The 27,486-nt window shown below is 35.5% G+C and overlaps 1 protein-coding gene across 8 annotated transcripts in view; it reads left to right on the plus strand.

Moving 5' to 3' along the window:
* AGL (amylo-alpha-1, 6-glucosidase, 4-alpha-glucanotransferase) overlaps window positions 1-27,486 on the plus strand; it is a 69,692-nt gene that overhangs the window by 35,916 nt on the left and 6,290 nt on the right. For all 8 annotated transcript variants that reach the window (XM_032262913.1, XM_032262910.1, XM_032262912.1 and 5 more), the window contains 12 exons: window positions 3,622-3,758; window positions 4,008-4,141; window positions 4,834-5,009; window positions 5,863-5,965; window positions 9,162-9,387; window positions 11,193-11,304; window positions 16,385-16,520; window positions 21,837-21,949; window positions 22,957-23,168; window positions 24,866-24,963; window positions 25,975-26,062; window positions 26,169-26,302. In XM_032262913.1, coding sequence (XP_032118804.1) covers window positions 3,622-3,758; window positions 4,008-4,141; window positions 4,834-5,009; window positions 5,863-5,965; window positions 9,162-9,387; window positions 11,193-11,304; window positions 16,385-16,520; window positions 21,837-21,949; window positions 22,957-23,168; window positions 24,866-24,963; window positions 25,975-26,062; window positions 26,169-26,302 — 1,669 coding nt within the window. The remainder of the gene's footprint in view (window positions 1-3,621; window positions 3,759-4,007; window positions 4,142-4,833; window positions 5,010-5,862; window positions 5,966-9,161; window positions 9,388-11,192; window positions 11,305-16,384; window positions 16,521-21,836; window positions 21,950-22,956; window positions 23,169-24,865; window positions 24,964-25,974; window positions 26,063-26,168; window positions 26,303-27,486) is intronic.

Below are 27,486 nucleotides of genomic sequence, written 5' to 3' on the forward strand. Positions count from 1 at the left end.
TCTATAAAATTTGAATAATATTATTTGATATAGAAGGCTTTTGTGAGGATTAATGAGATCATTCACATAAAACACTGAAAACAGAATGTAACACAAAGTAATTATCCAGCAAATGTTACCTAGAATTACTAGTTCTATGTCTTTCCTTAAGGTCTTTATAGCTCTTCATGCATACTTGGACCTTAATTAATGTTTCTTGACCTGGTTTATTATATAAGAAAAAACAGAATATACTTGTTTGGGCCCCAAGTGGGATTAGGTTGTAAATATAATCCATTCATCTTTTTTTAAAATCTAATTGTAAATACATTTTGTTGCATATTTATTTTATCCTATAAAGATAACTTATAGTAAAATATAGAGTAGCTGTAAGATTAGTTAAAGGAATTAAATATTTATCAGTTTAATTCATCTAGTTAGTAATATTTCCTTAGATGTTTAAGAAATTTGCTTTATCACACCTCTATTCCTTGTTCATATAGTTTTCTACTTACACCTTTTGTTCAACTCTTTATCTCTTTGTCCATCTAACCCATATTTAAGGGCTGTAATTCTTACATCTTTCATAAAACCTTCTTTAACTATTGCTTTTTACAGTAATGTCTTTGTTCTCCAGACACCTATTGCATTTATTTTCTATACCTCTTACTTGGCCCTTGAAATACATTGCCTTATTTTGATAATTAGTATAATGATTTTTGTGACTCTTTATCATTGTGATTAAGAAACAGGCTTTAAAACCAGATTTCCTGGGTTACATTGACTAGCTTTATAACCTGAAGTAAATGCTCTATGGCTTAGTTTTCTCTTCTGCAAAATGGTACCTACTACAAGGTATTATGGTTAAGATTAATGAGTTAATACATGTGAACAGCACATTACACAACACCTAGTTCATACTAAGTACTTGGAAATTGTTAGGTTTAAAACCACACTAAGGCCTCGCACAGTGGCTTATGCCTGTAGTCCCAGCACTTTGGGAGGCCGAGGTGGGCAGATCACGAGGTCAGGAGTTCAAGACCAGCCTGACCAACATGGTGAAACCCCATCTCTACTAAAAATATGAAAATTAGCCAGGCATGGTGGCACACTCCTGTAGTCCCAGCTGCTTGGGAGGCTGAGGCAGGAGAATTGCTTGAACCCAGGAGGCGGAGGTTGCAGTGAGCTGAGATTGTGCCATTGCACTCCAGCCTGGGCAACAGAGCAAGGATCTGAATCAAAAAAAAAAAAAAAAAAGAAAAGAAAAATCACACTAGTAGGCAGTACACCTTGAGAAATAAGAATGTTAAGTTTTATCTTTTTTATGGTTCTTGTTTTTTAGCTTTTATACCTCCTACAAAACCAAGCACAGAAGCGGTTCTCAATAAACTTTTTTGAGATGTTTTGGACTTACAGGTTTTTTTCTAAAATATTCTCATTTTTAATACAAAATGTTTTGTTCTGTGAGTAATAAAGAAGTGTATGTGAGCCAGACATGGTGGCTTCCACCTGTAATCTCATGCTCTGCGAGGCCAGGGCAGGAGGATCACTTGAGCCCACGAGAGGTTCAAGGCTGCAGCAAACTATGGTCATGCCACTACCCTCCAGCCTGGGTGATAGAGCAAGGCCATGTCTCAAAAAATAAATAAATTAATTAATTAAATTTAATTTTAAAAAGATGTATATATGTTACCAGACTTAAATAATTAATTCATTTTCACTCTGAGCTGTTAGACTACTTCTAGTTGGCTAAAAAGACCAAACTTTTATGTGCTCTTTTTCTAGCCTTTGTTTTTCTTATAGTTAAGTTTTGCTCTTTGCTAATTCTTCTTATATTTCTAATGAAATTATTCTTCTTATCTTTTCTAAGTAGAATTGCTTTTACCTGTTTATTTTTTGCTGCTTTATACCAATCCCTTTTCCCTCTGATCATTTAATATTTTCAGTAGCTCACATATTGTTTCCAGCAGGCTACTAATCGAAGCCTCAGATTAAATAAGATTTCACTGCTCTGTTGACCTTTCTTTCCCCTAAACAAATGTATTTCCCTCCTTATAATACTGTATATCTAGTCATGTTGGGATCCAGGTGTCTGTTTTGGATCTGCTCCTTTCTCCTCGATATCCAATCAGTCATTATGATTCACAGATTCTTTTCCATATTCTCTTTGTTACACCATATCCTTTTTATTTCCACAGTTTTCAGTCTATTCTAGGACTAAGTCTTATATACAAAGCCAGCTAACCAATTTTTCAAATCTTGTTGCCTCATATACAAATCATTCCATTCCATTGGTCATCATCAGATCTGTTTCTAAAACACTGTTTTCGTTATGTCATTACATTATTCAACAGTGAGACCCAACGTTTACTGAGCATTATCTGCCATCGATGAAAATGCTAGGACATATGTAGAATATTATTATTTAGTCTTGTTTCCCAATATCTATATGTTTTAAGCTTTCTTCCCCAAAGCAGATTGTGACCCTTGAGGGAAAGAACTTTATCTTAAATTTACGTATATTTTAGTTTTTCAAAACATGCTGCATACATAGTAAAATTCATTCAATTATAAATAGGTAAATAAACATAGTCTAAATGAAGTCAGTGATGCCAAGATTATTTTTAAGGTAGTATCATTGAAACAATAAAATCTGGGAAATTCTAATGCTTCTAATTGAAGACTAGAAGGATTAAGCGTGCACACACACACACACACACCCCTCACTTTGATTCTTCACTTAGTTCTAAGTACCTCCTGTTAAATTTCAACGATTCCTTCCAAAGCATGCTTTATATTATCTCCATAGATATTCTTGCTCCCTCTGAAACCAGTTCTATGATTTCCTGAAATCTAGCCTGATTATTAATGAACCCACTAGTTTTCAACATGAAAAAACACAGGCTTATTACTTTTCTTTCTTTCTGTGTGTGTGTGTGTGTGTGTGTGTGGTTTTTTTGTTTGTTTGTTTGTTTGTTTGTTTGTTTGTTGAGATAGAGATTTGCTCTTGTTGCCCAAGCTGGAGTGCAATGGCACAATCTTGGCTCACTGCAACCTTCAATTCCTGGGTTCAAGCAATTCTCCTGCCTCAGCCTCCCGAGTAGCTGGGATTACAAGCACGTGCCACCATGCCCAGCTAATTTTTTGTAATTTTAGTAGAAACAGGGCTTCACCATGTTAGCCAGACTGGTCTCAAACCCCTGACCTCAGGTGATCCGCCTGCCTCAGCCTCCCAAAGTGCTGGGATGAGCCACCCAGGCATGAGCCACTGCACCCGGCCCACATTTCTTTCTTGAAATGCCTTTAGGCAGAGAGGCCATGCCAGTTACCCTTGAATATTATAACATTAAAATCCAAAAGAGTAAGACCAGTCCCAGAAGTTATGAATCTTGAAAAGCTCTTTATATCTCTTGTGACAGTCACCCCCTTCAGTATGCCTTTGTAATTTGGCTCAAGCCAGTATTGCCACACTTATCTCTAACTATATTAAGTGCTATTCTGGACTGGGCAGCCCTTGTGTCTGCCTCTAATACATGTTTACCCCAAATCACTAGAATAGAGACTAGCAGAGTAGGGACTAGAGGATATAGGAACAAATTGATGCTACCAATAATACAGCATTACATGTCTCTGAATTTTCAGGTTTAATGTCTGTATTGGCAGAAATAAGACCAAAGAATGACTTGGGGCATCCTTTTTGTAATAATTTGAGATCTGGAGATTGGATGATTGACTATGTCAGTAACCGGCTTATTTCACGATCAGGAACTATTGCTGAAGTAAGTAGAGCTATATTATAGTTCCTAAAAATCAAGGGCGTAATAAGAAATATTACCATGTTATATATAATATTTACATTGTTTTCTAACCAGAACCATTTTCCTCCTTTCTTCATCATCTTTCAGTTCTAATAAATGGAAATTGGCTCTGTAGTTTACTAGATAAAGCTGTATATTTAGATTTACCTCTAAAAACATACCTGGCCTGTACACATACCAAATTAACTTTCAAAATTATTTTTATAACAGGTTGGTAAATGGTTGCAGGCTATGTTTTTCTACCTGAAGCAGATCCCACGTTATCTTATCCCATGTTACTTTGATGCTATATTAATTGGTGCATATACCACTCTTCTGGATATGGCATGGAAGCAGATGTCAAGGTACATCCAACAAAGCTTAAATAAATAGGCATATTTGTGTAGAAACTATATACAGAGTCACTTCATAAGTGTTCTTAAAAAACCAAACCATGAATTGTCATAGAGCTGAAAAGGCTTGTAGGTGGATAGTAAATTTATTAGCATCCTTTAGTCTGTGTAGCATACAAAAACAAACTTGAATATTATAAAACCTGTTCTAAAATCTAATAAAACATATTGATAAGAATATTGTTTTATATTGTTTCTATGTATTCATTGACTTATTGAGTTAATGAAATTTCTGAAATATACATCACAATTTTTCTAATTTTTCATAAATTAAGAGAAAAAAAATATTCCACTTATTATTATGAATGAAATTTGCCTTTAGTGTTGAATTCCCTAAAACAAAACCACAAATTTAAGTGTACTAGTGAGAGCCACAAAATTGATTAGGACATAATTTCAGAAGAACAAAACTTCATTTCTACCATTTGTTTTACAACTATCTGTGGACTTATAAGCCAGCCAAAATAATGGGTGAAATGAAAGCAGTTTTGAAATCTAACCAAATTAAAAAAAAATCTAACTAATATTACCGTTGTTACAGATTTATATAGAAAAATCATTTGAAGGAAAGAAATCAAGTAAAATAAAACTACTAAAAATTGTTGTATTTCTACAAGTAATAAATTCCATTGCTTTTGTTACAGCTTTGTTCAGAATGGTTCAACCTTTGTGAAACACCTTTCATTGGGTTCAGTTCAAATGTGTGGAGTAGGAAAATTCCCTTCCCTGCCAATTCTTTCACCTGCACTTATGGATGTACCTTATAGGCTAAATGAGATCACAAAAGAAAAGGAGCAATGTTGTGTTTCTCTAGCTGCAGGTAAGGAATTATGTACAAGGTTAAAATGTGTAAACCAATAGTATTCACAGAGGAAAAGTTGTAGGAAAATGATTATTTTTTTAAAAGCTTGTAATGTTTCTCAAGATTTTATTTTACCACTTAATACATTTCATAGATATTCTCTCATAAAAATAATAATCATGCTCAATCTTTAATTATAACTGTGCACCAGGCATTTTTGTGTGCTTTTTATGGCCAGCTGATTCTTCAAGTTTCTATTTTCTCCAACTTTTGACATTTTGTGTTTTTTTAAATCAAATTAATTTTACTATCCTCTTTTCTATATTTTTTCCCAATTTTAAAAAATAAACCTGACCTTGTTACTATTAGTAGAATATGTAAATATCCCTACAAGTTATAAAACAAAACAGATGTTAAATAATTTTATTATGTGTCTAATTGCAATCAAATCCTTTCAACAATATTTATTGACATCCTTTATTCCAAGTAGATTTAAAACCCACATAACAAATTCAAGTAAGCAAAATAAGCTAAAGGACAGGCTTTTGTTTTCTTTTTAATGTATTTCAAGCATATTTCTAGGAAGTACTTAGTATTTGAGGCCACTGAAGTTTAGAACTTTCCAAACTAAACTGAAAAACATCAAATTGCAGGAAGAAAGAAATAGTATTATCTGTGCAGTTGCCTCTTTTTAACCCTTAAATTTGCAGCTACTTAGACCAAATAAAAAGACTTAGTGATACCCAACAACTAAAATGAAAATTACCTTTCCATTAAAAATGTTCATGAAACATTCATAAAACTCTGTTTTAGTTATATAATTGTATATATTATTATGATTAACATATTACTTTGTTGTGTTTTCTGTTAGGCTTACCTCATTTTTCTTCTGGTATTTTCCGCTGCTGGGGAAGGGATACTTTTATTGCACTTAGAGGTATACTACTGATTACTGGACGCTATGTAGAAGCCAGGTAGGAGATCCTCTGAAGTGTCGCACTACGAGTTTATGTCTGAATGTCTTTTACATGCTCTTCAAACTTTCCTTCTTAGACGTCTATTCTCAACATTTGGGAGCTGTATTTTCTTTAGGTATTTTTTATTTTACTTTGTATATGTTCACTTTATTAGGATCATAGAATTTCAAAGGAGTGAAACCTTTCAAGTCACTAAGCTCTAGTCCTTCATATTACAAATCAGGTTATCTTTAGCATTAGCTAATTTATTTCAACAAAACTAAAAATGTTATAACCTTTTTATGCCTTCTATAATGAATACATTGCTAGTTCTTTGTCTGAATCTTACAGAATTATAATATCAAGTTTTCCTCTATTTGTTGTCAAACCTTTTAATCTCTAATTTTATATTTTCTAGACTTAAAATGATATTTTCTTATGTCACAATAGTATGAATGAACTTATTGGAGGTCAAAAGGAAAGTGCTACAGCAGTGCCACTCAAAATGCGTTCCACACATCAGTTCGACACATCACCCTCACCTGAGGGCTTGTTAGAAATGCAGATTCTTGGTCCATATGCCAGACCTCCCAAATCCAAACCTGGAGAATTGAGACAGTAGGGTTGGTGGGCAGAAATCTATATTTTCATAAGGTCTCCGGATGATGATCAACAGTTTAATGCTGAAGTTTGAAAGTACTGCTCTAAAAGCTAAAACTTTTAGCAAAAAGGCATTTATATGATACCTTGTTTTGATGCCATCAGGAAAATAATTGAAGTTTGCATCTTTGTATGCCAAAAATTTTATTTTTGATACTTTTAAAACTGAAGTTTTTAGGTGGGCATCTGAAATGAATTGCATTTTTGCTAATCTGATGTATAATAAGACCTTTTCTTATTATCATCATGGAGCTATAGAAATTTGGGAAGCTGTATGCTTCTTCCCTAAATGCCCCTGAATTACTAATTCAGAAGAAGGAAATGGAACATCAGTATTCAGCCCAGTGTAGTGGTTGAGAACTTGAGCTTTGGACCAGACTGCCAGCTTCTAATACTGGTTCCAAACTACCAACTGACAAATTACCTTACCAGGTGTTTGTGAAGATCGAATTAACACATACAGTTAAGGTGTCTAGAATAATATCTGCCACATGCTAAACATTTTATAAATGTTTTTGTCATTATTGATGTTGTTTGGCTTCCAATTATCACTTCTATGCACTATCACAAATTCCTGCTGCTTAATTTTATATAGAACTATGTACATTATGGGTTAGCAAACTATGGCCTGTCGCCTGTTTTATATGGCCTGTGAGCAAAGAATAGCTTTTACGTTTTTAAACGTCATTTAAAATAAGAGGAAAGCATATGCAACAGAAACCATGTGTGTCCCACAAAGCCTAAAATATTTACTATATGACTCTTTATAGAAAAGGTTTGCCTACCACTGAGCTAGAGGTGATTCCCAGAGAATAATATATTATCCCAGAGGATATTTGTTAGGGTAGTGCTAGCTGCCATAAACACTTAAAATCTTAATGGCTTTTCATAAATAAAGTTTATTTCTTGCTTATAGTCTTAGATGCATGTTCAGTAAGTAGCCTTCCACATACTGATTCAGGGATACAGGTTTCTTCCAGCTTGAGGATCTGTCAACTTCCATGGCTTCTGCAGCCTCTCCAGAAGGCAAGCAGAGAGGGAAAGAGAACTGGGGGAAACACACCTATTTTCCATACACTTAACATGCATCAGTTCTGGCCACAGCCAACTGTAAGATTGGTTGGGAATTGTAGGAAACTCATTTTAGTGGACACATACCTCTACTACAGATGGTTCTGCTTCTTCCTTCTATAGAGTTAATCACAAATCAGAGGTCATTTTATTCAAGTGTATGAGATTGTTCCAGATGATTAGGTTGCTAGTACTATGGCCGGGTGTGGTGGCTAACACCTGTAATCATAGCACTTTGGGAGGCTGAGGTGGGTAGATCGCTTGAGTCCACAGTTCAAGACCAGCCTGGGCAACAGGGTCTCTTTAAAAAAAAAAAAAAAAAAAAGAAGAAGAAGTAAAAAAAAAAAGATTGCCAATATTCTGACCTTTTATTAATTGAAAGTGTCACTGTCTATACTAATACCTTTGTACTTTATAAATAAAAAGTTTCCCATTGCATTACTGTTTAAAAGATAGGCATTAAACTGAGACATAGAATTAATAAAATTTCTGAATGGTCTAACCAAAAAAAAGCAATAAGATCTAGACATTTTAAATGACATTTCCAAGGTAACACAGATGACAAAGCAAGGATTTAGACTTCAGCCTTCTTATTTCTTAATTTCATGCTATTTCTAGGGTGCCATGCTCTCTTATAAACTGAATTGTCATTTGGTATATAATAGTAGAATAACACTTTAAAAAATAAATTGTCTTCTACCAGTTTTTAAACTGATTGAATTATGTTTTTCAAGGTCAGCTTCTACCAGTTTTTTTTTTTTTTTCTTTCCTTTCTTCTTCTTTTTTTTTTTTTTTTAATTTGAGATAGAATCTCACTCTGTCACCCAGATTGGAGTACACTGGCACAATCTCAGCTCACCACAACCTCCGCCTCCCGGGTTCAAGCAATTCTCCTGCCTCAGCCTTCTAAGCAGCTGGGACTACAGGCATGCACCGCCATGCCCAGCTAATTTTTGTGTTTTTAGTAGAGATGGGGTTTTACCACATTGGCCAGGCGGTCTCAAACACCTGACCTCAGGTGATCCACCTGCCTCAGCCTCCCAAAGTGCTGAGATTACAGGTATGAGCTACCATGCCTGGCCAGTTTGTTTTCTTATATGTTTGTTTTACTCTTGGTTTCTGCTATTTAAAATAGTAAAGTTCATGTTTAATAGTTACTTCGATTTTGAAATACCATAGATTTCAAAAGTAGAGTCTGGAGCTATGAGAGACTTTAAAAATCACCCAGTCCAATGAGAAAACTATACCAGAGAGGGAAGTCACACAGATTGTTAGCATAAAATTCTAGGCTAGATTCAAGGTTCCTGACTTTAATAGAGTGCTTATTCTATCATATTATGACAACTTTCTACATGAAAATAGAAAGAAATAGGGCATGAGAGAAAATGAATTCAAAATATAGTCACCAAAAGTGACTAGTCTTTGTCTTCGGTTTTTTAAGTGTTTGTTTTCATTTCTGATCCACTTAATTCTGTTGTTTTAGGAATATTATTTTAGCATTTGCTGGTACCCTGAGGCATGGTCTCATTCCTAATCTCCTGGGTGAAGGAACTTATGCCAGATACAATTGTCGGGATGCTGTGTGGTGGTGGCTGCAGTGTATCCAGGATTACTGTAAAATGGTTCCAAATGGCCTAGACATTCTCAAATGCCCAGTTTCCAGAATGTATCCTACAGATGATTCTGCTCCTTTGCCTGCTGGCACACTGGTAAAGATCATTTCTTAAAATAATTTTTCTAAAAAATTACTTTTAGTTTCTAATGTAAAAATAAGTGTAATTAAGAATCCAAGTCTTAAGAATTATTCAGATGTCAGTATTGATTTGGCACCTGCTGGTACTATAAATGACTGGTCCTTACCTAAAGAACTTTGCAACATGGTAGAAGAGATGATAATGTGTATATAATTATGGTCATTGCAATAAAGTGTAGAAGAAGTGCTGTGTAGTTTCTTGAGAGAGAGAGAGAAGTACAGTAGGTGGATCTCAGGGAGAACTTTAGAACATACCTAAAATTTTACCTAAATGAGCCATAGAACTTGAGTAGAACTTTAGGAGAGATGGGGAAAGTTGTTGGGAGACATTAGAGATGAAAAGAAGCCAGGTGTATGGCACACACCTGTAATTTCAGCTTCTCAGGAGGCTGAGGCAGGAGGATCACTTGAGGCCAGGAGTATGAGTCCAGCCTAGCCAACATAGCAAAAACAGTCTCTTTAAAAAAAAAAAAAAAAAAAAAAAAAAAAAAAAGGAAAGGAATAATAAGGTTGCATAGTGGATTGAAGCACAATTTAGGGGACATAGTACTTATAATACTTTTATGAGCGCCTAGGCTCTTATAAAATACTTTTTGTAAAAAAGTCAATCTGGTTTGGCTTTTTGTGGTAGAGTACCTGCAGGGTAGTAAGAGATCATGGAAAGGGTGACCCAGGTTATGGAGAACCTTGACTACCAATCCAGGGAGTTTGAAGATTATCTTATGAACAACAGTGAAGAATTGATAGACATTTTTTAGTGTTTTTTTCCCCAGTCAAGAGTGGACAATAATACTATACTTTTGCCTCTGCCTTTATATTAATAGTTTGTTTGGTATATATGATTCAGGGGTGGGGAGGGGATAATAGCTGTGTAAGCTACTTCAGGGCTAGCATATATTTGTGTCCTAATGATATTTATTTATATCATGAAGTACTCAAAGAACATTTGTCCAAAAATTTTTTGTACTTGTCCCCTATTATTGACTGACATTTCTGTTACAATGAATATAGGTTCATGCTATCAGGCAAGTAATTATTTTACACATAACTATTTGTTTTCTCATAGTTCATCAAAAAATATTTTTTCACCACTTTATAATTTTTATAATTACTAGTACAATTTTTATATTATAGAGTTTTGGTTTTTTGCAGAGTCTTTAAAATGAAACATAATAAACATGTAAGGACTCTAAACATTTTGCCTATTTAACATTCTTTACCTTATTTAAAAAAATATAATTGTATATTTCCCCAAATGTCATCCTGAGCATCACATGTACTATTTATATGAGTAAAGAAAATGACATGAATTCTTTACATTCATGGGGATATTTTCCAAAGCCATTATGAATCCTCAAATTTGAGAGTTCCCCTTTAGCACATAATTTATCCCTACTACCTGTGTATGCAGATGAGTAAGAATAGCAATGCCAACTTAAAATTCAGATGCTGGATGACAGGCTAGGTTTATTTATTAGCTGAACAGATCACTCTACTGTACAAGCTCACTAGATTCATTTTCATGTATCAGCAAGTTATTTTATGTCACAGACATGAATAGTCGAAACTACTATTGTTAAATATTTGTATGCTTGCCTGTATTATTTGGCACATAGGATCTGCTTCTAACCTGGCCTCACCCCAATTCGTATTTCTCTCTCCAAAGGAAAGTATATATTTTCACATTACTTTGTCTGATTTAGGGGAAGATAAGAAAAATGTAATTTCTAACAGAGGTAACACCCATTGTGTCTCAAACAGGATCAACCATTGTTTGAAGTAATACAGGAAGCTATGCAAAGACACATGCAAGGCATACAGTTCCGAGAAAGGAATGCTGGTCCCCAGATAGATCGAAACATGAAGGACGAAGGTACAGATCTTTAACTATAATAGTAAAGATTCATCGAGGTGATAAAACTAAACCTTGTAATTGTTCACTTAATAAATATTTGTGTGCAAAACATCACAATATAATGATGAAAAAGGTTAACATAGTTCCTGATCTCACCAAGTTTTTAGTTTCTAGAGGAAAGATAAAATTTTGTATCTTTTGTCAGCCAATTTGAAAGATAATTTTGGTGGTTTCATTTATAATCATAATAATAATCACCATGAACTGCATCCTTACCATGTGCTAGGCATTGTGGTAACTACTTTACCTATGTTATTACCATTTAACACTCCCCAAAACATTGGAAATGAGTGATATTGTTTCCATTTTTTCCTAAATGAAGACTGAAGCAGAATATCTTGCCCAGAATCACAAGGCTACTAAATGATAGAGGTAGATGTCACTCATAGTCTGTTTCGAGAGTCTAGGCTCTTATAAATTCTTTTTGTAGAAAGGTTTATTTGCATATGAAATTAAAATAAATGTGCTTTTTTAACTTCTCTTGAGTTCATCATATTCCTCATCTCATGGCATACTATCATTGCCAGCCAATGCAAAGCTAATAGTAATTTATTTCATATTATTCTCCATTACCCTTAGAGTCATTCCAATGTCTTTATTGTATATTTATTCTGTAAAACATGCATTGTTTTATGTTCATGTGGGATTTTTTTAATTTTGTAATTTTGAAAGAATTAGACTTATAAGAAGCTGAAAAAATGATATAGTGTGCCATGAACTCTTCACCCAGCACAGCATCAAAATCAGGAAATTGACATTCATATGTTTTCAACTTGTTTACCAGTTTTTACATTCACACGTGTGTGTATGTGTATATGTAGATCTGTGCAATTTGACCCCATGTATAGCTTTGTGTAACCACTGCCATAATTAAGATACAGAACTGGTCCATCACCATAAAGATCGTTTTGTACCCTCTTATGATCACACTTAACCACTCCACCCCCAGCCCTGGTCTCTGGCAACTACTAATCTGTTCTGCAACTCTATAGTTTTGTCATTTTGAGAATGTTATGTGAATGAAACCATATACTATATAACCTTTTGAGATTTTTTCATTGTGCATAATGCCCTTAAGATTCATCCAAATTGTTGCATTTATCAATAGTTTATTACTTTTTATTGCTGAGTAGTATTCCCTTTTATGGATATACCAGTATTTATTTAATCAGTCATCCAAACCATTCATCCATTGAAGGACATTTAAGTTGTTTTCATGTTTTGGCTAATACAAATAAAGCTACTATGAATATTCATGTACAGGTTTTTGTGTGACACATAGGTTTTCATTTTTTCTGAGATAAGTGTCCAAGAATGGGATTGATTCATATAATAAGTATATGTTTTGTTTTAGAAGAAACTGCCAAACTATTTTCCAGAGTGGTTTTACCATTTTAATAAATTCCTGCCAGCAAACTGGAAAGATCCAGTTTTTCTGCATCTCACTAGCATTTGGTGGTACCAGTTTTTTTTAAACTGTTCTGATAGCTTCATAGAGCACTACAAACTGTGTGTTTTGCAGGGGAGGGTCTGAGACAGAGCCTTGCTGTGTCCCCCAGTTGGAGTGCAGTGGTGCAATCTCAGCTCACTGCAATCTCCGCCTCCTGGGTTCAAATGATTCTTGTACCTCAGCCTCCCGAGTAGGAGGGACTACAGATGTACGCCACCACACCTGGCTAATTTTTCTTTTTTTTTTGAGACGGAGTTTCGCTCTTGTTACCCAGGCTGGAGTGCAATGGCGCAATCTCGGCTCACCACAACCTCCGCCTCCTGGGTTCAGGCAATTCTCCTGCCTCAGCCTCCTGAGTAGCTAGGATTACAGACACGCGCCACCACGCCCAGCTAATATTTCGTATTTTTAGTAGAGATGGGGTTTCACCGTGTTGACCAGGATGGTCTCGATCTCTTGACCTCGTGATCCACCTGCCTCGGCCTCCCAAAGTGCTGGGATTACAGGCGTGAGCCACCGCGCCCGGCCCAATTTTTTGTATTTCTTCTTTGCTTTTTTTTTTTTTTTTTTTGGTAGAGATGAGGTTTCACCATGTTGGCCTGGCTGGACATTGTGGTTTTAATTTGCATTTCAATAATGGCTAATGATGTGGAATATCTTTTCATGTGCTCATTTGCCATCCATCTTCCCTGGTTGCTGAAATATTGGTTTTTGTATTTTGATGTTGAGCATCTCTTAATGTGCTTATAGGCATCCATATATCTTCTTTGGAGAAATATCTATTCACATCCTTTGAATTGAGGGGAGGAATTGAGTTCTTTGGGTTTTTGTTGTTGAGGTGCAGGGTGCTTTGTATATTCTAGATACAAAACACTTAAAAGATTTGGTTTGCAAATATTTTCTCCCATATTGTGGGTTGTCTGTTCACTGTCTTTAAAGTATCCTTTGCTACACAGAAGCTTCTGATTTTTATTAAGTCCGGTTTATCTACTTTTTAGTTTTAGCTCTTATGTTTAGGTCTTTGGTCCATATTGAGTTAATTTTTGTATGTGATATAAAGTCCAAGTCTATTTTTTTGCATGTGAATATCCAGTTTACTCAGCTCCATTTACAGAAAAAAACTGTCCTTTCCCCACTAAATGGTCTTGGCACCCTTGTCAAAAAAAATTTGACCGTATATACGGGGTTTATTTCTGGGTTCTCTATTCCACTGGTCTCTGTGTCTGTCTTTACAACAGAACCACACTGTTTTAGTGTAGCTTTGTAGTAAGTTTTGAAATGAGGAAGCATGAGTCTTCTAATCTTGTTCTTTTTCTATTGTTTTGGCTATTCAGGGTCCCTGGAGATTCCATATTTATTTCAAGGTGGAGTTTTCTATTTCTACAGGCATCATTCTTTTTGGAGCATTTTTGTGACACCTTCCTTAAGCTTTTCTGTCAGACGTTTCTAACATCTGAGTCATCTCAGTGTTGTCACCTGTCAATTGCCTTTTCTCATTCAGGTTGCGATTTTCCTGGTTCTTGGCCTGACAAAACATTTTTCATGTTTTCCTAGACCTTTGGATATTATGTTATAGGACACTGGATCTTATGAAACCTTTCATTTTACCAAGTAGTCATTGTTTAGGTTTAGTATGCAGCTTCTGGCCTACTCTTGTGGACTGTAGTTTCAGTGACAATTTAATATTTAGCAACGTTATTCTGGTCTGCTTCATTCATGGGCTATAGGAGGCCACTCAGAAAACCTGAGTGGAATTCCACACTGTAGTTTACTTCTCAAACCTGTGGGTGTGTTAATTCTCATGTTTCACATTTAGATTGGTCAGAGTCTGCCCAGGACTCCCTATACAGCCTTAAAGCATCCTTTTTTGCAGCTTCCTCCTCTTCAGGTCTCTGCTGAAATCTCTAGTTGGGAGTGTGAGGAGCACCCCATCACTGCTGGACAAGGCATGGAAATCCAGACTCTACACTCAGTCTCTGCTGACAGCATGCTGTCAGGAGAAGGGAGCACTGTCGCTAACCACCTGCTCCCACTGAGTAGGGGTGAAAGTCCATACTCTCCACCTAGTTTGTGCTAACATCATGCAGCAGGGGTGGGAAACACCCTGGGCTGCCTGCTACTGCCCCAAGGCCACCTACTACTGCCAGGTTGGGAGTAGAAGATCACACTCCCCAGAATCCCCTCATGGTGTCTGTGGGTACCACACTGCTGAAGAAGAGGAGTGCTGCCTTGAGCCATCTGCTACCCGCATTTGGGGGATAGGAGTCCAGGCCTCCACTCAGCCTCCACTGACATTCCAGGAGGAAAGGACATCCATGGTGTTTGCTGGCATAGAGCAGATGTTGTCATAAAGGTTTCTGTCTGGTTAGGGTCCCTCTTTCCTTTTCCTTTGGCTAGAGTAAATTGGTTTTTCTTGGAACTTTTTGTCAGTACCTGTTGGAGATTGAATGTTGCTTTTCCAAGGCAAAATCCCACCCAGACTGGTATATACGGAGAATTTAAAAAAAAAAAAAAACAAACATGGAACTCACCACTATGACATTCTTCAAGTCTTCAGGTTCCTAGTCAGCCTGCCTTCCTCTTTACACTTTTAGAGTCCTCTTATGATAGTCCAATATATTACACTCAGGGATTTTAGTTGTACTTAAGAGAGGAAGATCAGGGAAAAATGAGTCTTCTCCATTTTTTTATACAAGAAGTTTTTGTGCTTTGTGTACTTAAGTGTATTTGAGTATGTGTAAATTACTTATGCTGTATATTACCTAGCATATATTCAGTGTACTATAATATATACTATAATAAATAATTTATGTTTTGAAATTATACACAGATATTAGATATATCAGTATTCTCTATAATTAAGCTTTTACAAAAAAGGTATCTTACTATATATGTCCATTTGTGATTTGTTTTATTCAGTCATTTTGTTTTGGATATTTATCTTTTTGTATAAATTTAAGGTGTACAAGGGCAGTTTTGTTACATGGATATATTGGTAAGGTGAAGTCTGGGCTTTTAGTGTAACTGTCACCAAAATAATGTACATTGTACTCATTAAGTAATTTCTCATCTGTCACTGTCCTCTCACCCTTCTGAGTCTCTGGTGTCTATTATTTCAATCTCTATGCCCATGTACATACATTATTTAGCTCAGACTTAATCCATTTTGATACACGTAAATCCAGTTCATTAATTTCAAATGATATAGAGGGTTTCTCATTGTATGAATAAACTACAGTGTTTATTCATTCCTGAGCAGTTATTTTTTGTGAATGCAAGCAATGTGGCAGTGAATATCCTCATATACAGCTCCATGTGTGCATAAATAAGGGCTTCTCTAGAACAGATATAGAAATGAAATTCCTATGTGGTAGAGTATGCACATCTCCAACTTTTAAGGTATCACCAAACTGAATTTCAGAGTGGTTGTCCTATTTATTATATTTAAAATTTTGTAAATGTTTTAAAATATTTGTATATACTGTATATAATACTTATACAAATTTTATTTTATATGTTTTAAAATATTTGTATATACTGTATATAATACTTATACAAATTTTATTTTATGCATATTTGGGCTTTTAGGTTTTAATATAACTGCAGGAGTTGATGAAGAAACAGGATTTGTTTATGGAGGAAATCGTTTCAATTGTGGCACATGGATGGATAAAATGGGAGAAAGTGACAGAGCTAGAAACAGAGGAATCCCAGCTACACCAAGGTAGTGTTGATTTTATAGTACTGTGTAATTATACCATTTAAAAAAAAAACACACACACATACTTGTGGAATTTTTTACTCTATTAACCATGAACTCTTTACATTAAATTCATCAAAATTTCCCTGCCTCCCTCCCTTCATCTCCCCCATTATACATGCACACAGTCCTCTTGATATAAGTTATCAGGTAACACTATCTGTTCTTTTCCATAAGTTCTCATAGGTTGATTCTCTACAAGCACTTCAAAAAAAAAGGTTTATGATTCATTTTCCCAGTGATTAAGACATTTTCATAACCTGAGCTGCTTATTGATAAAAACATTTCATTATCTCCATCTTTTGCAAATAGAAAACAACCAGTTATTCTTTTTATGAAATTCTTTCACTTTCTGAACCATTTTCCTCTGAATTTTTAAAATATTTTTTCTAGTGTTTGTCATTTGAAAAGTTGTTATGATTTCAAATGCTTAATACATCATCAGAAGCTATTAAAATAGCTTTTAATATTACTATTACCCAAATAATGTACTTTGTAACCATTAAGTAATGTCTATTAAAATAACTTCTGTCCGGGTGCGGTGCATGCCTATAATTGCAGCACTTTGGGAGGCCGAGGCGGGTGGATCACGAGGTCAAGAGATTGAGACCATCCTGGTCAACATGGTGAAACCCTGTCTCCACTAAAAATACAAAAATTAGCTGGGCATGGTGGCGTACACCTGTAGTCCCAGCTACACAGGAGGCTGAGGCAGGAGAATTGCTTGAACCCAGGAGGCAGAGGTTGCAGTGAGCTGAGATAACGCCATTGCACCCAGCCTGGGTCACAAGAGTGAAACTCCGTCTCAAAAAAAAAAAAAAAAAACAAAAATAGCTTCTGATACTGTATTAAGCTGAGAAGTTATTTTCTTATTGTGATTTTTTTTTTTTTTTTTTTTGAGAGAGAGAGCCTTACTTTATTGCCCAGGCTGTAATGCAATGGCAAGATCTTGACTCACTGCAGCCTCTGCCTCCCAGATTCAAGCAATTCTCCTGCCTTAGCCTCCCAAGTACCTGGGACTACAGGCACTCACTACCATACTGGCTAATTTTTGTATTTTAGTGGAGGTGGGGTTTATCATGTTGGCTAGGCCAGTCTCAGACTTTTGATCTCAAATGATCCATCTGCCTTAGCCTCCCAAAGTTCTGGGATTACAGGCATGAACTTTCACACTTGGCCTCTTATTCTAAATGTTACCTTCACTTGTCCAATAAGAACTGTGGACTGGGTGTGGTAGCTGACACCTGTAATCCCAATACTTCAGGAGGTAGAGTTGAGAGGATACCTTGAGCCCAGGAGTTCAAAACCAGCCTGGGCAACATATCGAGGCCCCATCTCTATAAAAAATAATTAATAAATAAACAAATAAGTTACTATCTTTACATGCTTTGCCAATTTTTTAAAAATCTGTTTATTTTGGTACATTAGACCTTGTACTTCCCTTTTATTTTTCTTAAAAATGAGCTTTCAAATTAATGTGTCTGCCTTCCCTTTCTCCACCCCTATTTTTCATGTTTGCTATCTTTTCTCTAGTACCTTATCATAGTATGCACTGATTCTTTACTCCTACCTTTTCTAACTGGCATCTTCTTTTATTCCATAATCCCCATTCTACATCATAGAATTTTTAAAATACGTGTAAGGAAATCATAATAGTCTCTCAGACCACAGGGCAACCAAATTAGAACTCAGAATTAAGAAACTAACTCAGAACCGCACAACTTCATGGAAACTGAACAACTGGCTCCTGAATGTCAACTGGATAAACAATGAAATGAAGGCAGAAATAAAGATGTCCTTTGAAACCAATGAGAATGAAGACACATGTACCAGAATCTCTGGGGCACATTTAAAGCAGTGTCTAGAGGGAAATTTATAGCAATAAATGCCCACATAAGAAACGAAGAAAGATCTAAAATTGACACCATATCGTCAAAATTGAATGAGCTAGAGGAGCAACATCAAAAAAACTCAAAAGCTAGCAGAAGACAAGAAATAAGTAAGATCAGAGCAGAACTGAAGGAAATAGAGACACAAAAAACCCTTCAAAAAATCAGTAAATCCAGGAGCTGATTTTTTGAAAAGATCAACAAAATAGACCACTAGCCAGATTAATAAAAAAGGAAGAAGAATCAAATAGATGCAATAAAAAACGATAAAGAGGTTATCACCACTGATTCCACAGAAATACAAACTACAATCAGAGATTACTACAAACAACTCTATGCACATAAACCAGTAAACCTGGAAGAAATGGATAAATTCCTGGACACTTGCACCCTCCCAGGCCTAAAGCAGGAAGAAGTTGCAACCTTGAACAGACCAATAACAAGGGCTGAAGTTGAGGCAGCAATTAACAATCTACCCACCAAAAAAAGTCCAGGTCCAGATAGGTGCATAGCTGAATTCTACCAGACGTACAAAGAGGAGCTGGTACCACTCCTTTTGAAACTATTCCAAACAATACAAAAAGAGGGATTCCTTCCCAAATCATTTTATGAGACCAACATCATCCTGATACCAAAATCCGGCACAGACTCAACAAAAAAAGAAAACTTCAGGCCAATATCCATAATGAGCATAGATGCAAAAATCTTCAATAAAATACTGGCAAAGTGATTGCAACAGTACATCAAACAGCTTATCCATCATGATCAAGTAGGCTTCATTCGGGGGATGCAAGGCTGGTTCAACATATGCAAGTCTATAAATGTAATCTACCACATAAACAGAACCCTAGACAAAAACCACATGATTATCTGAATAGATGCAGAGAAGGCCTTTGACAAAATTCAACAGCCTTTATGCTAAAAACTCATTAAACTAGGTATCAAAGGAACATATCTCAAAACAACAAAAGCTATTTACGACAAACCAGCCAATAACATACTCAATGGGCAAAAACTGGAAGCATTCCCTTTGAAATTCGGCACTAGACAAGGATGCCCTCTCCTACCACTCCTATTCAGTATAGTATTGGAAGTGCTAGCCAGAGCAATTAGACAAGAAAAAAAAAAGAGAAGGATATTCAATTAGGTAAGGTTATTCAATTAGGTAAGAAAAAAAAAAAAGAAAGATATTCAATTAGAGAAAGTCAAATTGTCTCTATTTGCAAACAACATGATTGTATATTTAGAAGACCCCATCATCTCAGCCCAAATCTCCTTAAACTTATAAGCAAGTTCAACAAAGTCTCAGGATACAAAATCAATGTGCAGAAATCACAAGCATTTCTATATGCCAATAACAGACTAACAGCCAAATCATGAGTGAATTCCCATTCACAGTTGCTGCAAAGAGAATAAAATATCCAGGAATACAACTAACAAAGGAAGTAAAGGACCTCTTCCAGGAGAACTACAAGCCACTGCTCAAGGAAATAAGAGAGGCCACAAACAGTTGGAGAAACATTCCATGCTCATGGTTAGGAAGAATCAATATTGTGAAAATGGCCATACTGCCCAAAGTAATTTATAGATTCAATGCTATGCCCATCAAGCTACCAATGACCTTCTTCACAGAACTGGGAAAAAACCACCTTAAACTTCATATCGAATGAAAAGAGAACCCACATAGCCAAGACAATCCTAAGCAAAAAGAACAAAGCCGGAGGCATCACACTACCTAATTTCAAACTATACTACAAGGTTACGGTAATCAAAACAGCATGGTACCGGTACCAAAACAGAGATATGACCAATGGAACTGAACAGAGGTCTCAGAGGCAATGCCACACATCTGCAACCATCTGATCTTTGACAAACCTGACAAAAACAAGCAGTGGGGAAGGGATTCCCTGTTTAATAAATGGTGTTGGGAAAACTGGCTAGCCATGTGCAGAAAGCAGAAACTGGACCCCTTCCTGACACCTTACACTAAAATTAACTCCAGATGGATTAAATACTTAAACATAAGACCTGACAACATAAAAACCCTACAAGAAAAACTAGGCAAAACCATTCAGGACGTAGGCATAGGCAAGTACTTCATGACTAAAACACCAAAAGCATTGGCAACAAAAGCCAAAATAGACAAATGGAATCTAATTAAACTCCAGAGCTTCTGCACAGCAAAAGAAACAATCGTTAGAGTGAACTGGCAACCAACAGAACGGGAAAAAAATTTTGCATTCTACCCTTCTGACAAAGGGCTAATATCCAGAATCTACAGCGAACTAAAACAGATTTACAAGAAAAAAACAAACCCATCCAAAAGTGGGCAAAGGATATGAACAGACATTTTTCAAAAGAAGACATATATGAGGCCAACAAATATGAAAAAATCCTCATCATCATTGATTATTACAGAAATGCAAATCAAAACCACATTGAGATATCACCTCATGCCAGTTAGAATGGTGATCATTAAAAAGTCTGGAGACAACAGATACTGGAGAGGATGTGGAGAAGTAGGATCACTTTTACACTGTTGGTGGGAGTGTAAACTAGTTCAACCATTGTGGAAGACAGTGTGACAATTCCTCAAGGACCTATAAATAGAAATTCCATTTGACCCAGCAATCCCATTACTGGGTATATACCCAAAGGATTATAAATCATTCTATTATAACAGACACATGCACATGTATGTTCATAGCAGCACTGTTTACAATAGCAAAGACCTGGAACCAACCCAAATGCCTATCGATGATAGACTGGACAAGGAAAATGTGGCACATATACACCATGGAATACTATGCAGTCATAAAAAATGATGAGTTTGTGGCCTTTGTAGGGACATGGATGAATCTGGAAACCATAATTCTCAGCAAACTGACCAAGAACAGAAAATCAAACACCACATGTTCTCAGTCATAGGCGGGTGTTGAACGAAGAGAACACATGGACACAGGGAGGGGAGCATCACACACGGGATTTTTGGGGGGTCCAAGGGAGGGACTGCGGGGTAGTGGGGAGGTCAGGGTAGGATAACATGGGGAGAAATGTCAGATATAGGTGATGGGGGGATGGAGGCAGCAAACCGCATTGCCATGTGTGTACCTATGCAACAATCCTGCATGATCTGCACATGTACCCCAGAACCTAAAGTACAATAAAAAAACAAAAAACCAAACAAACTTGTGAGGAAGATAGACAATGGCAAAACAGTAAGAGGAAAAATTTTTTATGCGATACAGTATACATTCCTATAGAATAAGGATTTTTATTAGTTTTCATAATATGCTATATGATTCATTACAATTGTTTACTGAATGCCCTTTAACTAGTACTTAAAGGACTCCAACTTAGAGAATTAAAATATGTTTTTTTTTAATTTTAGAGATGGGTCTGCTGTGGAAATTGTGGGCCTGAGTAAATCTGCTGTTCGTTGGTTGCTGGAATTATCCAAAAAAAATATTTTCCCTTATCATGAAGTTACAGTAAAAAGACATGGTAAGCTGATTATTTTATTTACAAAGAACTCTCAAATGTACTATGTATATTCTCAACCTATGTAATCATCATTTGATTCAATCAGCTAATATTAGAAAACCCTTAAGAAGAAAGAAAATTCATTAATTTACTAGTGAGAAAATTGTAACAATTCTAATTGCTAACCATATTCTTAGCAACTTTGAACTGAGATAAAAAAGCAGCATAGCTATTGCCTTTATTGTGCTTGTCTTTTTCCTCAGTGTGACTATGAGGAACTTGCATTTCTGTAAGCAATTTTGCAATCTTTATATCTCTTTTTCTAGAACAGTACTGTCCAGTATAATGTGAACCACATATAAAATTTTAAATTTTATAGTACCCACATTTTAAGAAGTATAAAGAAACAGGTGAAATTGATTACAAGATATTTTATTAAATTGGCTAAGCGTGGTGGCTCATGCCTATAATCTCCACGCTTTGGGAAGCCAAGGCAGGCAGATCACTTGAGCTCAGCAGTTTGAGACCATTCTGGGCAACATGAAACTCCATGTCTACAAGAAATACAAAAATTAGCACGTGTGGTAGTGTGAGCCTATAGTCCCAGCTACTTGAGAGGCTGGGGTGGGAAAATGGCTTGAGACCAGGATGCAGAGGTTGCAGTGAGCCAAATTCACACTACTGCACTGCAGCTTGGGTGACAGTGCCAGACCCTGTCTTTAAAAAAAAAATACATTTTATTTAACTCAGTGTATGTATGTAAAATATTGTTTCAACATATAATCGATATAAAATTATTCATGAGTTATTTTACATTCTTTTTGGGTGGTGCTGCATCTTCATAATGCAGTTTATATTTTACATTTATAACACATCTCAATTCAGACTGGCCACATTTTCCGAAAGTGGATAATTTATTGCCTTGTAGTAGATAAAAATAATTAAACTAAATGTTACTATTTATCTGTAACTAGATACGTGACTTGTTTTGAGTGATTAAAACTACCATATCTTATGGTATTTTTCAGGAAAAGTTATAAAGGTCTCATATGATGAGTGGAACAGAAAAATACAAGACAACTTTGAAAAGCTGTTTCATGTTTCAGAAGATCCTTCAGATTTAAATGAAAGGCATCCAAATCTGGTTCACAAACGTGGCATATACAAAGATAGTTATGGAGCTTCAAGTCCTTGGTGTGACTATCAGCTCAGGCCTAATTTTACCATAGCAATGGTTGTGGTAGGTGATTTGTTTTTGTTTTTATATTTCAAAAAAATAATGTGCTGGAGTTTACTTAGTTCCTTATTCCCATTCATTTTCAAATTTACTTGATTGCTAAAAAGTAATGTATTGCTTACTAGCTAGTTTTAAAGTCTTTTCTAATTAAGTATTATGCGTATCACCTTTAACTTGTAACATTCAGTATCCAAAAACAGAAAATAATGGATGATGACTAATGAAGTGCTTCCTAGAGTTTTTCACATTCAGAGCACACAGAAGATGATATTTGTGGCCAGATGCAGTGGCTCACACTTGTCATCCCACTTGGGGGACCGAGACAGGAGGATCACTTGAGCCCAGCAATTTGAGACCAGCCTGGACATAATAATGAAACCCTGCCTCTAAATAAAAAAAAAGAAAGAAAAGAAATGAATATTTGATATTTGTACAGTGCAGTAGGCTAAATGGACTAGGCTGCTTGTGCCAGATCCAACTACTTCAGTAAGCCCTGGGCCCCACCCAGCTGCCCTGAAAGCAGAGGGTCTCTGTATCCTACACACCTGTACTATAACCAGTGCCTCAGCACACTAGTTGGAAAGTGCTGAACTAGTGAACTAAAGTGGATAGCTTCAACTAACATTCTATTTTCTTTGTTGCATTGCTGCAATTAGTTTTGTCTAGCAAAAAATTCTAGACTCTCTCTTTTTTAATCTGTACTTTAGTCTAAAAGTAAACTACAAGGCAGTAAAATAGAGAAGGTATGTGTTCTTCCATGCCTGCCTAGCTATTTTCACATTGTCAAAAAGAGTACCAAACCTAGTACTATAAATTATAGTAGAATGAAAAGTGTAAAAGTACACGAAGGTAGCTTTGCCTCAGTGTGCACTTGATTTTATTTAACCACTAAAATTAATGCCGATTCTTGGTCAACAGTGCTTTCTCTCTTCTTTCTCTGTATCTCAAGTAAATTTACTCATGCTATTGAAGTAAAAGTTCTTCTGTACTTATTTATGGCCCCAGAAGCAAAAAATGGGTATCAGATGTCCTTAACGAAAGCTATTATAAATCTTCTGAAGAATGAATTACATAAATTTAAGTGTGTGCTGTCTGGGATCAGTGGCTCATGCCTATAATTCCAACACTTTTGGTGGCTGAGGTGGGAATATCACTTGAGCTCAGGAGTTCAAAACAGCCTTGGCAACATAGTGAGTTCTCATCTCTACAAAAAAAAAAAAAAAAGCAGTTAGCTATGTGTGGTGGTATATACCTGTAGTGCCAGCTGCTCAGGAGGCTAAGGCAGGATGATCACTTGAGCCAGGAGATTGAGGCTGCTCAGAACTTTTAGACTAAAATTCTGATCTCGCCACTACACTCCAGCTTGGTGGCAGAGTGAGACCCTGTCTCCAAAGGGGGAAAAATAAAAGTGTGTTCTGCTTTCAGTGTAGCTGTGGCAACTTCCTTTTGGAGCTAGGTAACTTTCTTGAGGTGACACAGAGAAATAGTCACCTCTAAAATCTTTCCTAACTTCTATGGCCAAAAAGCAGTGCTTCTAAGTCAGCCTTATAGCATTAGATCTGGTTAGGCACCTGCACTCAAATTCTGACCCTCACTGTATTTTAAGTAATTTCTTTCAAGTTTATGAATAGTTTCTGTGGGTAGGAACTCATTCTTCTGTGATCTTAAAAATTTATGTATCTGTTTTTGGCATTCACTAGGCCCCTGAGCTCTTTACTACAGAAAAAGCATGGAAAGCTTTGGAGATTGCAGAAAAAAAGTTGCTTGGTCCCCTTGGCATGAAAACTTTAGATCCAGAGTAAGTTGGAATATAAGTATTAAAAATGTTATTATATTTAATCCAAATACATTGACAGCAAGCATAATTTTTTTTGCTTACCAGTAACATGTCTAAAATTGCATTCAGGTTGGGCATGGTTGCTCATGCCTGTAATCTCAACACTTTGGAAGTCCAAGGTAGTCGAGACCAGCCAGGGCAACAAAAAGAGATACTATCTCTACAAAAATAAAAATTTAAAAAGAAAATAGCCAGGAGAGATTGTGTATACCTGTAGTCCTAGCTACTCAGGAGGCTAAGACAGAAGGATCACTTGAGCCCATTATATCAAGGCTATAGTGAGCTACGATGGCACCACTGCACTCCAGCCTGCTTGACAGAGTGAAACACTGGTGTAAAAAAAAAAAAAAAAAAAAAACCACTAAAACTCACAATTAAAGCTTACTCATGTGACCAGTTCTCAAAAAAAAAAAAAAAAAAAGTAACAAATGGAGTATAGATAACTGTGTCGTAAGTTCTATGAATAATAATAAAGCAATATGTATATTCAGTTGCTATCTGATAATAGACCAATTTTAATTTTAAAATAATTTATGGAGAAGCTTAAAAACCACCTTTCCAATCTATAATTAATAAAACCATGGCTTTCATTTTTACTGATTCAAATGAGTCTCTGTATATTTCAATTATTAGATAGGCCTCAATATATTAGAGGCCTAGGAAATAGTTGACTTTAAATGAACCCACACTTAGTGCCAGGCTAACTTCTTTAAGGCAAGATACCAGAATATTTTACATTTCTATATTAACTGCCATTTGTTAATCATTTTTAACATATGACTAAAGTCCTGTGAACCTAGTATTTACTAATTTAAGGTTAAATGGATGATGTACTAATGCTGAGCTTATTCTATAGATTAGAAGACAAAATAATTGATTATTTTTCTTACCTTTGTTACTGAAATTTTTCTAATGCTTTCTATATAATATCTGATCATCTTTTATTTAACTTAAATTTCATTCATTTTGCAGTGATATGGTTTACTGTGGAATTTATGACAATGCATTAGACAATGACAACTACAATCTTGCTAAAGGTTTCAATTATCACCAAGGACCTGTAAGAGTTTCATTTATCTTCTGAGTTTCAGTTTAAATTATTTTTCAAGTAATTTTTAGATATTCACAGTTATTTTTTGTCTTTACTTTTAAATAATCTTTTTTAGGAGTGGTTGTGGCCTATTGGGTATTTTCTTCGTGCAAAATTATATTTTTCCAGATTGATGGGCCCAGAGACTACTGCAAAGACTATAGTTTTGGTTAAAAATGTTCTTTCCCGACATTACGTTCATCTTGAGAGGTAAGTCATCAGGAGCATGTAATTTCCATAACTAGTTTTTAGTCAGTTTATTAGCTATTAGGTAAATTATACTTTCTTAGAATTCATTTCTGCATGCCTTAGGTATCCCATTGAAAAGTTAAGCCTTTACTCTTTAACATGACAAATCTGTTATATAATTTTCACTTTCTCTTATTTTAGGTTATTATTTATTTTAAGTTGAGGTCTTGATATTATGTGATGTATATATGTGGAATAGCCTTTGATTTTTTTAATTTACCTGATGTTCCTGGATATGGTTAGCACAGGATAAATATAAAAACTGAAGGTACTTAGCCTAGGCCTTTTGAGTTAATTGATTTAAAGATACATCAAGATACAGTTTTCAGCCGGGTGCGGTAGCTCATGCCTGTAATCCTAGCATTTTGGGAGGCCGAGGTGGGTAGATCACCTGAGGTCAGGAGTTCAAGACCAGCCTGGCCAACATGGTGAAAACCCCATCTTAAAAAATAAAATGAAAAAAAAAAAAAGATACCGTTTTCAGAAATGCTTTCATTATAGTTAAAATATCAGAGTTGGTCTTTTGCCTGTTATTTCAAAAACCATTTTTTACCTCCTTGTCCTAATTATTAGGAAATAGTGTCAGAGTTACATATCTTTATAAGATAGTATATATTCAATCAGAGGGTATCTTAATTTCTCAAATTTTTGATTATACATAAGTATGTGTATATTCTATTCCTCAGATCATGAGGAAACAGCACAAATTTTATTTCCTTTCTTACAAGCACATAAAGGACTTCAATGTGTTTCATATTAATAGATCCACTCCTGATTTCTTTCATTTGGTTGTCACCATGGTACAGATTTTACCATCCTTTTAACCTATTTATGTCTTTGTATTTAAAGTGGATTGCTTGTACATAGTAGCATGTAAATGAGTCTTGCTCTTGTGTAGCATGACAGTTTCTGCTCTTGGATTATTTAGACCATTTACACTTAAGGTGATTACCGAAATTGTGGAAATTTAAATGTTTGTTGTCTGTTTATTCTGTCCTATGTTAGCTTTTTCCTCTTTTTGTGCTTCTTTTGCATTGAATATTTATTATTTCATTTTCTTCTCCTTTGTTGGCTAATTAGATATAATTCTTGTTTATTTAAAATGGTTGCTTTAGGTTTATGGTATATGTCTTTATAGTTTACCT

Source organism: Sapajus apella, unplaced genomic scaffold (genome assembly GCF_009761245.1).
Source record: "Sapajus apella isolate SASKATOON/1434 unplaced genomic scaffold, GSC_monkey_1.0 scaffold133, whole genome shotgun sequence".
NCBI classification, from domain to species: domain Eukaryota; kingdom Metazoa; phylum Chordata; class Mammalia; order Primates; family Cebidae; genus Sapajus; species Sapajus apella.